The sequence below is a fragment of the Meriones unguiculatus genome, chromosome 5 (genome assembly GCF_030254825.1).
Source record: "Meriones unguiculatus strain TT.TT164.6M chromosome 5, Bangor_MerUng_6.1, whole genome shotgun sequence".
NCBI classification, from domain to species: domain Eukaryota; kingdom Metazoa; phylum Chordata; class Mammalia; order Rodentia; family Muridae; genus Meriones; species Meriones unguiculatus.
In genome coordinates this window covers 88,966,692-88,979,851 of record NC_083353.1, presented here as the reverse complement: position 1 = coordinate 88,979,851, position 13,160 = coordinate 88,966,692, and the positions used below count along the sequence as shown (strand labels likewise).

The following is a 13,160-nucleotide window of genomic DNA, read 5'->3' as shown; positions in this document are numbered from 1 at the left end:
CTGGTTTCTTTTTAAATGAACTCGATGCTGATTCCAAGAACAAACTTTCAAGTTCTCTATCTGCCTTCAAGGGAAAATAAATTTTACACACCAGCCAGGGCTACACCTGGGGAAAGCATAGTCTGGCTAGTTCACCTTTGTATCCACAAGTTCATCTGCATTATTCTCCTAGAGCTGACTGCTGTGCACTTATTCACTCCCTCCCCCTTCTTCTCTCCCTCCCCCATCAATCCCTCTCCCTCCCTTTCTGACCCTCCTCTTTCTTCCTCTCTCCCACCCATTCCCTTTCTCCTCTCTATCTCTCCTCTCTCTCTTCCCCTTCTTCTCCATCGCTCCCCCCTCTCCTTCTTTCTTTTCCCATTCTCCCTCTGCCACTCCCACCTTCTCTCCATCCCTCTTCCCCTCCGTCTCCCTCCCATTCCTATCTTCACTGTGATTAAGTTTCTGAGACGCTGTCTCTGGTCATGCTGCTTGTGTCTTAGCAATTAGGGCACACACCCATAAAAACTCCACACTTATTTTCTTATGATGCATTTCCCTTTTTCATATTATCTTTCTGTCATTTTTATTTTCATCCTCCAAAGTTCATGAGGTGTGAAGGCCAGGTGTTCTTGTGTTCTTACTATATATGAGGCCCGTGAGGCCAGAAGAGTAAATGTCTTTTTGGAATCTGACACTTCTGTGTATACTGTCTCCAGTCTGTGAGGCTAGACCACAACTCACACCCTCCACCCATGGTTTTCACAGGCATAACCTGGTTAATATCCTCACAGTTCAAAAAGATGAGCTTGGGGATTTTGTTTTGTTTTTACTCTAAGCTAAAGATTAAGCAAACCAAGTGTACAATGAATCTCCAAGTACAAGAACTTCTTATTGAAAGCGTGTTCTTGACCCTCATCACCTTGGCATTTTTCTGTGCATATCTACAAATATTACTGAACACCTGCTATCTACCACGATGTATTCTGGGTCTTGAAGATAGGGCTGTGGCCAAAACAGCTAGAAATTCATGTCCTTAATGATTCTGTCCAGCAGGCAATAAAGAAGGCTCACAAGGTATGTGATATATTAGAAGGTGTGAATAGTTATCACATACAAATGTGGAGGTTACGCTGTAAGACAGGGCTCAGTGAGGCATGACTGTGATCCCAGCACTGCGGAGATGGGGGCAGGAGGATCAGCAGTTCAAGATCACTTGGCTGTGTAGGAAGTTGGAGGCCAGCCCAAGCTATAGAAGACCTGTCTGAGAACACCAAACAAAAGACTGACACTGTAAGTGTAGGTGCAGAAAAACAGCATTAAGGGAGTTTTGGGGCTTTGCAGTTTTTTTAAATTATATGCATTTATTCATTTTGTCTATGTCAGCAGGGGGTGGTCTGGTATGGAGGGTGTGTGGCAGTCATGTGCCACAGTGTATGCATGGATGTGTGGGGGTCAAAGGGCAACTTCCAGGACTCGGTTCTCTCCTCTTACTGTGTGGGGATCAGGTTCCGAGGCCTGGCGACAAACATCCTCGCCCACTAAGCCATGTGGAGCACCTAGTTTCTTAAATAACACTTGCTCATTTATTTTATGTGTAAACACTGTGTGTGGGGGGGGGGCATACAAGCCCAGGTGCGCATGTGGAGGTCAGAGAACAATTTGCAAAGATTGGTCTCTCCTACTGTATGGTTCCCAAAGATGAGAGTTGGGTTGTCAGTCTGGGAAGCAAATGGTATAAGGTGCTGAGACATCTCACAGCCCTCTTTTGTTGGTTGGTTGGTTGGTTGGTTGGTTGGTTGGTTGGTTTTGCTTTGGTTTGGTTCTGATTTTTTATTATTGTTGTTGTTGTTTTGAGACAAGGTTTCTCTGTGTAGCCCTGGCTGTCCCGGAACTGGGATTAAAGGCATGCACCACCACCGCCCTGCTTTCTTTGAGCATTTTGAGCAATGCTTTATTTACCTTCACTCCTCACTTAATAATCTAGAGAACTAGATTCATGAAGTTAATGCTTATTCCCATTTTACGGGTGAGGAACTGAGTTTTAGAAAAAGTAAGTCATCCAAAGCCCGCACTTAGGGCGGGCGATAGAGCCGGAGATAGGTCCTAGTACAATCTGACATTACAGGCCAGAAGGGGAGCAGTCCAAGCAGAGGGGACCGAAGGACACAGTGCATACCCCAAATGAGACAAAGGCTGACCACTGAAGTGTGTCCGGCAATGGAACTACGCAGCCTCCCGAATAGAAAGGGGATGTAGTGTGGCCGATAGACTGCAGCTGCAGAGGCGTAGCGGTGAGAGCGGCTGCGCTGCAGCATTGCGCCACACTGCTCTACGTCGTGGGGCTGCACGTGTAACCTAGCCGCAGAGTACTTGCCCAATGTGCACAGACCCTAGAAGTTCCGGGCCAGCGCCATGAAAGGAATAAATGAAAGCTTTCTTAGTTACCAAGAGAACTCTACTAGTTTGATGTCATGGACTAAAAACAAAACAAACAAACAAACAAAAAACCCATACATTCCCGAAGATCAAAATGCTACTGAGCGTGTCTGATAACAGACGCGTGACAGTGCCTCTAGCTGTCTGGGCACGGATGGCGCACACCTTTAGTCCCAGAATTCGAGAGACGGAAGCGGGGAGATCACAAACTAAGACCCTGTCTCCACAAAAGAAAACCTCCGACAAAAATGAGCGAAAGCATCCTCCTGTACCCTGTTCATTTTGCTGTAGCTATCGCAGTTGTTAAAGGGGATGAAATTGGAGTTATCTTTAAGTAAGAAAATAAGTAGAAATAATTAGATGCTGTGAGGAACGTGAAAAACTAGATTTAGTTTGGCAAATACAAGGCAGTCGGTCCACGATTATGAACTTAAGTTTGTCTTAAGAACCACAGCACGACAGCATCTTGTCTCGTGCGCAGCTCACCATGGGTTAATGCAGATCTAAACAAAGCAAGAGGGAACGCGGTCAGCCTGGGTACCGAGGCTCGGAAGCTTCTCCCATGGGTCCTCATAAAGGGCTATTATATGATGTAATCAGCAGTGTCCTCCATAACCACCTGGGGTTATTAAAATAATGATGGCTGAGTGTTGCTGCATCATTTTTCAACTGAAGCCAGTGGAGTAATGCTGAACCGCAGTTTTTCCCAAAAGCTGTTTTATCTAGGATAACTCCTAGGGCTCAATTATGTGGGTTTCTGGTGAGTCTGGATTAGCCGAATAATGAAACATTGACAATCTGGAAGAGTAGTCCTTAGCTAAGGGCACTCTTGTCCCCTTGGGGGACATTTGGCAGCGTCTGGGGACAACTTTAGTTGTCACAACTAGGGAAAGCATGCTGTCCGAACCCAGTAAGTAGGACCTAGGATGCTATCTGGATGGGACAGTCCTCAGAGAAGTAAGTTGGCCTGGGCCTGCAATCTAAAATACAGTTCTTCATTTTTTTTTTTCTGCCCATGACACCTTTTTGCCTAAGAAATTTTTACTTGACTGAGAGAATATAAACTAAGCTCACACATCCCAGACTGACATACATTTATTTCAAAGCAATTCCTTGGTATTACAGGTAATTTTACCATTTTTTTTTAAAGATGAAAGCAAATTTGCCTATTGATGAGATGGATATACTTGTTAACATTACATGAACAAAAAATTAAATCTTGGCTGAATATTTGACACTGCTGACTGATATTTTTTGGGGTTTTTTTTTGGTTTTGTTTTGTTTTGTTTGTTTGTTTGTTTTGTTTTTGATCATCACTGCTGAGAATTGGAGCTTGGTACAAATTTGCCAAACAAAATGGCAGAAGTGTGTTCAGGGTCAGTTTAGAAACTATTGGGATTTCTGACCTAACCCCAAGTTCAAATCCATTGAATGATTTTATTTGTTTGTTTTTTAATAAACCAAACTCTGATCAGCAACTCAAGCAGCAACTTTCTTTTAAAAAAAAAAAATGTGTGTGTTGTATTATGCGTGCTGCATGTGTGCAACGAGTGGGGTACTTGGAGCATAACTTGCGGAAGTCAGTTCTGTCCTTCCACCGTGTGGTTTCCACGGAAGAAACGTGGGTCCTCAGGCTTGGCGACGGGTGACTTTACCCGCAGCCAGCTTGCCTGCCCCTTTTCTTTCCTTTCCTTTTCTGTTTCCAGATGAGGCCTCTAGACCAGGCTAGCTGACTCGTCTCAAACTTGCTACGTAACCTAGGATAGCCCTGAACTGCTGAGCCTCTTGCTTCCTCTTCCAGGGCTGGGTTGCGGGCTTTGCCATCATCATGCTTGCTTCTCAGAAGGCAGTTTCCAAATATCTTTGATTCTTTGACAAGTTTCGTACGTACGTACACTGTATTTTGATCTGTTCCACCCTCATTTCCGCCCACCTCACTTTCTCTGGATGCTCCCCAACAGGACTGGAACAGTAGTGAGAGCAGGAAGCAGAGAAAGGCTAGGCCCGGCCTGGGCTTTTGAAAGCTCAAAGCCCACCCCTAGTGACACACCTCTTTCATCAAGGCTACAACTCTTAATCCTTCCTAAACTGTGTACCACCTGAGAACCAAGCATTCAAATATTAGCCCGTGGGGGCCCTTCTCATTCAAACCACCACAACGTCCTGTCTTTTGTTGTTGTTGCTCTTGTGTCTGTTTGCATTTTTGCTTTTGTAACAACGCATGAGTCTGATTAACTCTGCCTCCTAGAATGTTGGCTGATCTTGTTGGCTTGATCGTGTGCAAGAAACCACAGCTGCCGTGAGTTCATGATGCAGCGGCCATGATGAAGTAGAAAAGACCAATTGTTAGATATTGATTTATTAGTTTATTTAGTGGTTTACTTAAAGCACTACTTCTACTGCCTATTTGCCAAGCATGACTTCAGTGGCCACTGAACAGAATGACCTGGAAGAATGGCTGAAACAATGGGCCATTACCCTTAACAATCTGCTAGCCTCTGTGTACCCTTCTATAAAATCTCACTTGCTTTCCTACCCCAACTTGTGGTTTTAGAGTGTAAACTGAGACTAGCAATTAGACCCGTCATTGAAGCCTTTCAGGAGCTGTTCTGGCTTCATTCAGTCCACCATTGACATCTCTTCGCTTCTGCTCTCATTGGTGTCAGAGTGATTTTTCCGGAAAGATTCCTGCAACAAGGTCATGGTGAAAACACAGAATTTCACAGCACTCCTCCCCATCCTCCACCTCATCCCACTCCTCATCCATGACCAAACATCAATTTTAAAACAAAACATTCCTACCAATGTAATTCATAGATATACCTATTTGGTCATTACACCCTCAAGAACGATGGTAGGAAAATATTAGAAATCTTTGTTTTCTGTAATTAAGCTATTATGTTAGAAGAGCAGAGCAATGACATATTCAGTAACTGCGCTGTAGTTTGTAATATCCAGTTGTCTCTGGTCTAGGCTGAGGTGTTTCAGACAGTGTTCATTGGTGTCACATGGTTTGTGTTCTATAGACCCGAGGCTGCAGTCAAGTCCTATGATCCTGTGGTCAACACAAGCAAACACTGACACAATCACCTCAGATTCATTACACATTTGAGTCTGAATTATGTTTTGGTCATTGTGCATTCGGAAACCTTCCACTGTTGCCAGATTTCTTCATCACCCCCATTTTCTATTACACAACTCCATACAGGGTCACAGCCCACAGTTTAAGATATTGTGGTCTAAAAGACTGAATGAACAATGTATCACAAGGAGGAAAGTATTCTCTCATGTACTCAGAGGATGTAGGCAGATGTGGTAGTGTATGGCCTGACCTGCTGTGTGCATAGTAATCTCTAGAAAAATGGAACTAGCATTGCCTGTGGAGAATGGCCCTGCAAAGGAATGGAGCTTGTTCATATCACCAGCCTGGCTTTGCGGATAACAGCATGCTCATCTCTGAGTAGGCAGATCTCTCTGTGTTCATGTGTCTTCAGGAAGAACCGGGAAATCTCCAGGGAGCAGCGTGCATCTGTTTGTTTATGTCTTTGTCACATCTGTTCACTGTGGTTTGCTGACTCAAGGGCAAATCACACTGGGAGCATCCTACCCAGAATCTACATCATCATTGTTAGCAACGCCTGAGTTACAATTAGACTAGGAAGTCCAGCCCCACTCAGCAGTAGAAATAACTGAGTACTGGTGTATGGGGCCTCTTTCTCCTCCTCCTCCTCCTCCTCCACCTCCTCCTCTTCTCCTTCCTCCTTCTCCTTCTTCTTCCAAAGTTTAAAACTTTACCTGGGATAATTTCAAACTTATAAGAGTTGGAGGAACATCACAAAGCATAACAGTATGTGTTTACCAAACCGTGTCTGCTTTTAACAGTGTACAACATCCACACTTACACTTTCTCCGTGTCCTGTATGTACTTTTTAGTTGAGCCTCTCAAGAGTAAGCTAGAAATCGTAGCAGTTAACCCTTAAGAATGCCACTGTATATTTCTCAAGATCAGGGACAAACTTTACCAAGCTGTGCTACTGTGATCTAACTTAGAACACTGGATGCATGCTGTTGCCGAGTATACACTTCATCATCCCACCCTCCTTTCCTTTCCTCCTGCTCCAGGATAACACACTTCATTTAATTGCTGTGACCCTGTGGTCCCCATCTCTCAGACAGTCATTGCAGTGGCATGAGTGTAGGCAGGATAATTTCTAGGCTGGCCCTCAGTTTGTTTGTGTTTCATGAATGGTTCCTCTCTATTAATTCTAGTGATTTTTGTTTGTTTATCTCATATAGCCCTGGCTGTCTGGGAACTCACTGTGTCAACTAAGGTGGCCTCAGACTCACAGAGATCTACCTGCCTCTGCTCCGTGAGTGCTAGGATTAATGGTGCGATTTATTTTTGACAGGTATTCTACATCAGGATATGCTGGAGACCGCTTAGACTAGCTCCTGGGAGTCAGTTCTCACATGTCTTTTAACTCCAAGTGCTGTGAAGTTATGTTGGTTGCTTGCAACAAGCCATGGTTAGAATATTATGTTACTTCAAAGAAATCAGGAAACACTGTCACTGGGAGCAACTCCCAACCTTGGGTTGCAGTTGTACAATATGTGTACTTACTGGCGCAGCACACTAGAGTGTGTGTGTGTGTGTGTGTGTGTGTGTGTGTTTTCTTCTGTCCTAGGTGCGCAACATCAGAAGGCATGTAGCATTCTTTTCTGATGTTGGTATCCTTGTCACTGGGTGAGATGGGAGCTCTCTGGTGCTCCTATGAAGAGGATCACCATTTTCCCCTTTTTTCTTCATGAGTGATGCATGAAAAGATAATATTCTCATCATCCCTGTGAGGATGTGCTTACCCTGTCCACTTCCAGTGGAACTTCCATTGTGTGTCTTGAAGATTATTATGTAGGGCTCTGGGCATGTAGCTCAGCGGCACAGCGTTGACCTGGTGTGCCTAACACTCAAGTCTCATGACAAGAACGATGAATACAAAATAATAACAAAAAATATTATTGCCTGAATCCATTAGTATCGCAATAATTTAAAGCAGTAATTTTCTCTTTCAACTTGGTATTTGTTTATTTATTCAGCAGGGCTGAGGTTTGACCCTAGGACTTCACACATACTAGGGAAATGCTCTACTATTGAGCTGCAGCTCATTTTTTTGTTGGTGTTTAGCAATTTCTTTTCTTTTCTTTCTTTGTTTTTTGTTTTTGTTTCTTGTTTGTTTATTTTTTGGTTTTTCAAGACAGGGTTTCTCTACGTAGCCGTGACTGTCCTGGGCTCACTTTGCAGACCAGGCTGACCTCACACTCACAGAGATCTGCCTGCCTCTGCCTACCCGAGTGCTGGGAATACAGGCATGTGACACCCTGCCCAGTACAATTTTTTTAAAAATATAAACTTATTCTTAAAGTAGATAATTAGCAGTAGATTGGGAAGCAAACCTCTCCCAGCAGTTTGTCAGTTTACAGCAGATCAGGTTGTTACTCCGCATTGCTGTACTGCAGGATAAGTTTCCATGAAATACAGCATACATCTAAAGTGAACAGAGTGGGTCCTCAGAAACGATTTTCTGGTCTCCTATAGAAAGTGTGTTTGTCGATAGCATATCATTTCATCATTAATGTAGGTAACATTTTGAGTCATTTTCCATAGTCTTGCCTGAACCCAGATTGCTTGGGTGAGCTGTGCAGAGTAGAATGGGAAGAACACAGGACATGAAGTCTGCAGCCACAACACGTGAGGAGGTTGGATGCTGCAAATCATCTCCCCAATGTCCAGTGCTAACTGAACCCACTGGGTCCCATTTCAGTTCCCTGTCTGGTCCTAAGACTACCCCCTAGAATTTACCTCATTAGCATAGTGAGAGGCACAGGTGACCTGGTGGTTGAACTGCAGATGCAGCTCCAGGAGCCATGACGTGTGGCGCCCGGACACTGTCTCAGCTTACCTCTGTGTGCTCCGGCCCATCACCTGGCTCCTGTCCCTGGCTCTTTGTTTGTTGCTGGCAGTCATGGCAACCCCCTGAAGGATGTCCTCACCTTTCTCTGTAAGGAGCTCCCTCTGAGGCTCAAGTGTTAGCTTGCCCTGTATCCGGTTACCTCTGTTGCCAGAGTTGGAGGTTAAAAAAAAAAAATCTTCTGCCCTGGGCAGTCTACCGTTTTAAAACAGTGTTGATACTTCGTGAATGTTGAAGAACGAGAGTTCTTAAAAGTCTTCCTTGGCTTTTGCCAAATGAAAGGGCTGAGAACTAGGCAAATTCTTGAGTGGTGCATTGTTTAATGAACTCCATGAATTAGTCAGTGATCAGTTTGCCTCAGTTTGATCAGGTGTCTATAACAGGGTATATGCATAAGGTGAGGTGGAGAGTGAGAATTCGAAAACAAAATGGGGCTTTGGCCAAGCAGTGTTTTCTTCCTTATCTGGAAAAGGGTTTGAGACATCCCTCCTCCCCCTCTCCCCACCTTTGGCCGAAACTGGGTCTGGGCCACATCAGCTAGGAAAGGTAAGCTGCTGTTTGATGTCTGCCCAGTGCAGTCTGAGCCTGGTACTGCTTCACTTCCTCCCTCCAGCATTTTTAATATTTAATGGCCCTTCCGAGGAGGAGAATTATTTGGCAGCTCCCAAAGGGATATCTGCTCTAGGTATCTTTTTTTTAATCTGTCTGCTGAGCTTCCATTTGCTAAATTAAAAAGGTGGTGTCTAGAATGTTTTTCAGATGACTCACGTAAGGTTCTGATGAGGCAAATGGAGTCCACAGGAATCTAGGGAGCTGGCAGGAATTTTCAGTTTATTTTCTTCATCTTTGATTTTTATAATATTCCAATAATAATAATAATAATAATAATAATAATAATAATAATACATCTTTTCTCTTCCCTAAGACAACTCTGGACTATTTTAAAACTCAGGGATTTTTTTTCTTTTTTTTAAGTTGCCCTCTCAGCCTCTCCTCCTTCCTCTCCATGAGTTCCTTTGTGTTTGAATTTAAGGAATTTGACCTTCCTAAAATGTAATCTAATCAACACCCTCCTCACCTGGTGGATTAACTGCTCATCACCTCTCGGATTAGAAAGCCAGTGTCTTGCTGGGAAGACAGAGGGCCATTGATTCCTGAGCTCAGCCATGCTTCTCTTTGATTTTATAATCAGTTCCTAGAGATTGTAGGCGAGCTTTGAATTCCAAAGCTTGGGGTCTGTGAGCTCTTAAAACAAGCCTTTGAAGCAGATCATCTGCCTTGGGTTTCAGAAGGGAAGACCCAAGTGTGTGTTGATGGGTGAATTAAGTGGTTTTCATTTTCTAATGTAAGGGAACCAGTAATTAACACTGCTAGTGTAATACCTAGGCTTTTTTTCTTTTGCTCCTCTTTTTTGTTTTTTGTGTGTTTTAATAGGGGTGGGGGTGGGAGGTCTTGTGTCAGAACAACTTTATGGAGCTGGTTCTCTCCTTAACCTTGTTAGTCCCAGGGATGGAACTCAGATCATCAGTCTTGCTTACCTCCTGATCCGTCTCACTGGCTCTGGTTTCCCTTTCATTTAATTCATTCTATGGCTTCTATAAGACTCATTGGTAGTTTTGTTTGTTTGTTTGTTTGTTTGAGAACTCTAAACAAGTCAGTAGTAAGAGATGAACTTAATCTTTCCAGAAGTCCTCATCAAGTCCAATGCCTCCTGTAAATCTATTGTGCGCTGGTTTAGGATACAATGCAGTGACTCCCAATGAAGGACTTGGATTAACTAACAAATGCTCGGGTCCAGCAGATAAAAGTGAGGAAGAAAGAGTACCAGGCAATCCCCAGGCCTTTAAACCCTGCACTTACAAGCTCAAAGGACTCTGGTATGAAACAAGGACAGGCATGGGGCATTGCTTCTGTACATGTTAATCCTTAGAAGCTCATACACTTCTCAATTTTGGATTGAAAGTTCCTCTATCCCAGCTCAGACTTACAGTATTACGTGGTACCGGACTGCCATTTACACAGCCACATGTCTAAAGGTGTGAAGGCGTGCGAAATATTTGTCATCCATACTTAAGCATGCCTCCTGACAAAAACAAGCCGTGGGGACCCAAGATTTCCCTGGGCTCCTGATGAGGAAATTAAAGGATGGAAAAATGATGGATTTGAGCTCATCAAACTTTCATTGCAGCAGAATTCTAGTCTTCTTTGCCTTTACTGCTCCTGGTGTTAAAGATGTCACATTTCAGCTAGGATGGAACAAACACTCAAGAGTATGTTACTGAGAAGGAAGTGAAATTATGTCTTAATAATGTTTGTACCACGTGTATGCTGAAGTAACCATGCTGTGATTCGGATGTGGAAAATTACCTCAGGAAAACGCACAACAAATATCTTAAAATCTGTGGAGCTTAAAAACAAATGTATAGAAATAAAAACTATTCAAATACTTCACCTGAAAATTGTCTAAATTTTTAGCCTCAGAGTGACTTGTCTTTTCTAAGCAAAAGTTTCTTGCCCAATGAACACACACACACACACACACACACACACACACACACACACACACACACACAGGTTCTTCCTATCCCTCCCCTCCTTGAGGTCTCCCTGCTCACCCCCCTCCCTTGCAATGGTATGCTCTGCATTTGATCGTAAACTGGAGGTGCCAAGCTGTGACAGATTCTTCAGCTCCACAGCCATTTGCTCCAGCCCAGGGTAGACGTGTGCTCAGTGATGTTTTCCTCTTCCACCCACAGGGGCAAATTGAAGTAGACAGTGAGACGGTCTTCAAGTTGGCAGCCCTGGTTTTACAGGTAAGGGTCCGTCCACTCGCTGCTCTTAACCGGCTGCCTTTTGTCTCTGAGATTCCTGCTAACTGCCTGCAGCTCTGAAACTTTTCGCATTGGGCCACAACCCGGTGGGTTTTCAAACCCGTAAATGGTCTATCAGTGAAAGCTGTGACCTGCTGAATTCTGTTTTAAAATCATTTGCATGAACTAGCCTGTGACAGTGTTTCTCAAAAGACATAATGAAATTTAGACTGAACCAAGGGAAAGGATTTCAGACCATATTCCTGGAAGAGGACTCCCAGTCACTTGAACTTGGGAGGTAGCAGTTGTTAGAACAGCTGTAATTTTCATTTAAATTTAGCAACTTTTGTACACTTTTCCTTGAGGTCGTGTGAAGAGCCCTTTAATTCGAAAAGGCACTGGCAGCTGAAGAGCAAAGTCGGTTCCTGAAACTTGTTTAAAAAGTAAAGAGAAAGTAAACAGAGTGTGTTGATTTATCTGGGTCATAGTCTAAGAAGTAGAGCATTTCGATGCAAACGTATTTATCCCTTGATTTAGAAATGCAACAGAGAAGTGATTACCAGTGCTGCTCCATACATACCCATGAGGAATATATATAATATATATTTATGTATATTATATATTAGCCTCTTCTGTTAAGAGCAAGACGCAGCTCATGTATACTTTTGTATTTTCTTATCAATAATGGCTGGGGTAGTGCTCCTTATGTACCTTTCTTAACAGAAAGCTCTGTACTTTGTGAGAGGGTAAATAACCAAGAATAAATCATTCATTGAGCTCAGCATAAATACATATTGATCGTGTCTTTATTTTTATTTCAGGAAAGCAAGGGAGATTATACCAGGTAATGATTCCTTTTCTGATGGTGCTATGTAGAATGAGGCTCCCCAGTTGTGGAATGAGTTATTTTAAATAATAATGGATTCAAAAATCAAAAGGAAGCAGATTGAGGCGGGGAGGGGGGAGGGGGGGCTCAGATCTCCTCTTCCTCGGCATAGAAGCCTATTCTATTTTGTGAATGACTCTAAGAATGAAACTTTCTCACAATTTTTGAGGGCAGAGTGAGGGGAGATTATAATCAGCAATCCTCAGAGGTCTAGTATTGTATCACATTGGTTACTGACATGAAGAAGGCTATAAAAAGCTTTGCTAGCTTGTGCTTTTTTTTTTTTATGCGTATAATGATTCTGTGTGTAAGGGGTTCTAACGTATGCACAAACAGATTAAATCCATCAGCTGCTTAGTTAAGGGATTAATAGGGGCTTTCTTTCGCAGCTGCCCTGAAGGGGCCTCACCCTTCCTACCCTTGACCTAGCAGTTGCATTGCTGCTACGGTGATGCTGGGACTAAGTGCCTCACGGTTTACAACGGCAGAGCGTATGTGAATTCACCCTCTTTCGTGCTGTCTCTTCTACGCTGCGGTCCTATGTGAACAAGTGGGGATTGTCAAAGCTGGAGGGGAGGCCTCTGATGGGAAGCAGTGCCCAGGCCGATGACCCACTGAAAGCCTGGCGTCCGCCAGGCCAGTGTTCCACTTCTCTAAGCCTCACCCGGAGATTATTTACACATCGCCTAGTACTCATTCCCAGCCAAGTCTTTGAATAATGTGCTCGCTAGTGGGCTGATAAAATAATGCCTTCCAGGCTTGACGGCTTCCAGCCCCTGAGGGATAATCCACTCTCCTCACCCTGCCCCATCCAGAGTGATAGTGTAGGGGTTTCCACTTAACACACCATCATTCAGTTACTCACCTCCCTCTTGCTGAGAGCATATGGTGTGTCCCTGTGTGTGTGTGCATGTATGCACATGAGTGTATGTTTGCGTATATGTGTGTATTGTTGTATATTCATTATATATAGGGATTGATTCTGTAAGACATTTCACAGCAGTAAATCGTGCTTTCCCTTTATCCCTCTACTTCTAATCCCATTCCTCTTCTCGCTCTCTCCTACTTTCATTTGTATGC

General features: G+C 43.6%; 1 protein-coding gene across 5 annotated transcripts in view; it reads left to right on the top strand.

The window, feature by feature from the left end:
• Positions 1-13,160, top strand: part of Frmd4b (FERM domain containing 4B) — a 315,055-nt gene that overhangs the window by 240,215 nt on the left and 61,680 nt on the right. For all 5 annotated transcript variants that reach the window (XM_021642357.2, XM_060383832.1, XM_060383834.1 and 2 more), the window contains 2 exons: positions 11,141-11,197; positions 12,016-12,038. In XM_021642357.2, the coding sequence (XP_021498032.1) occupies positions 11,141-11,197; positions 12,016-12,038 (80 nt within the window). The remainder of the gene's footprint in view (positions 1-11,140; positions 11,198-12,015; positions 12,039-13,160) is intronic.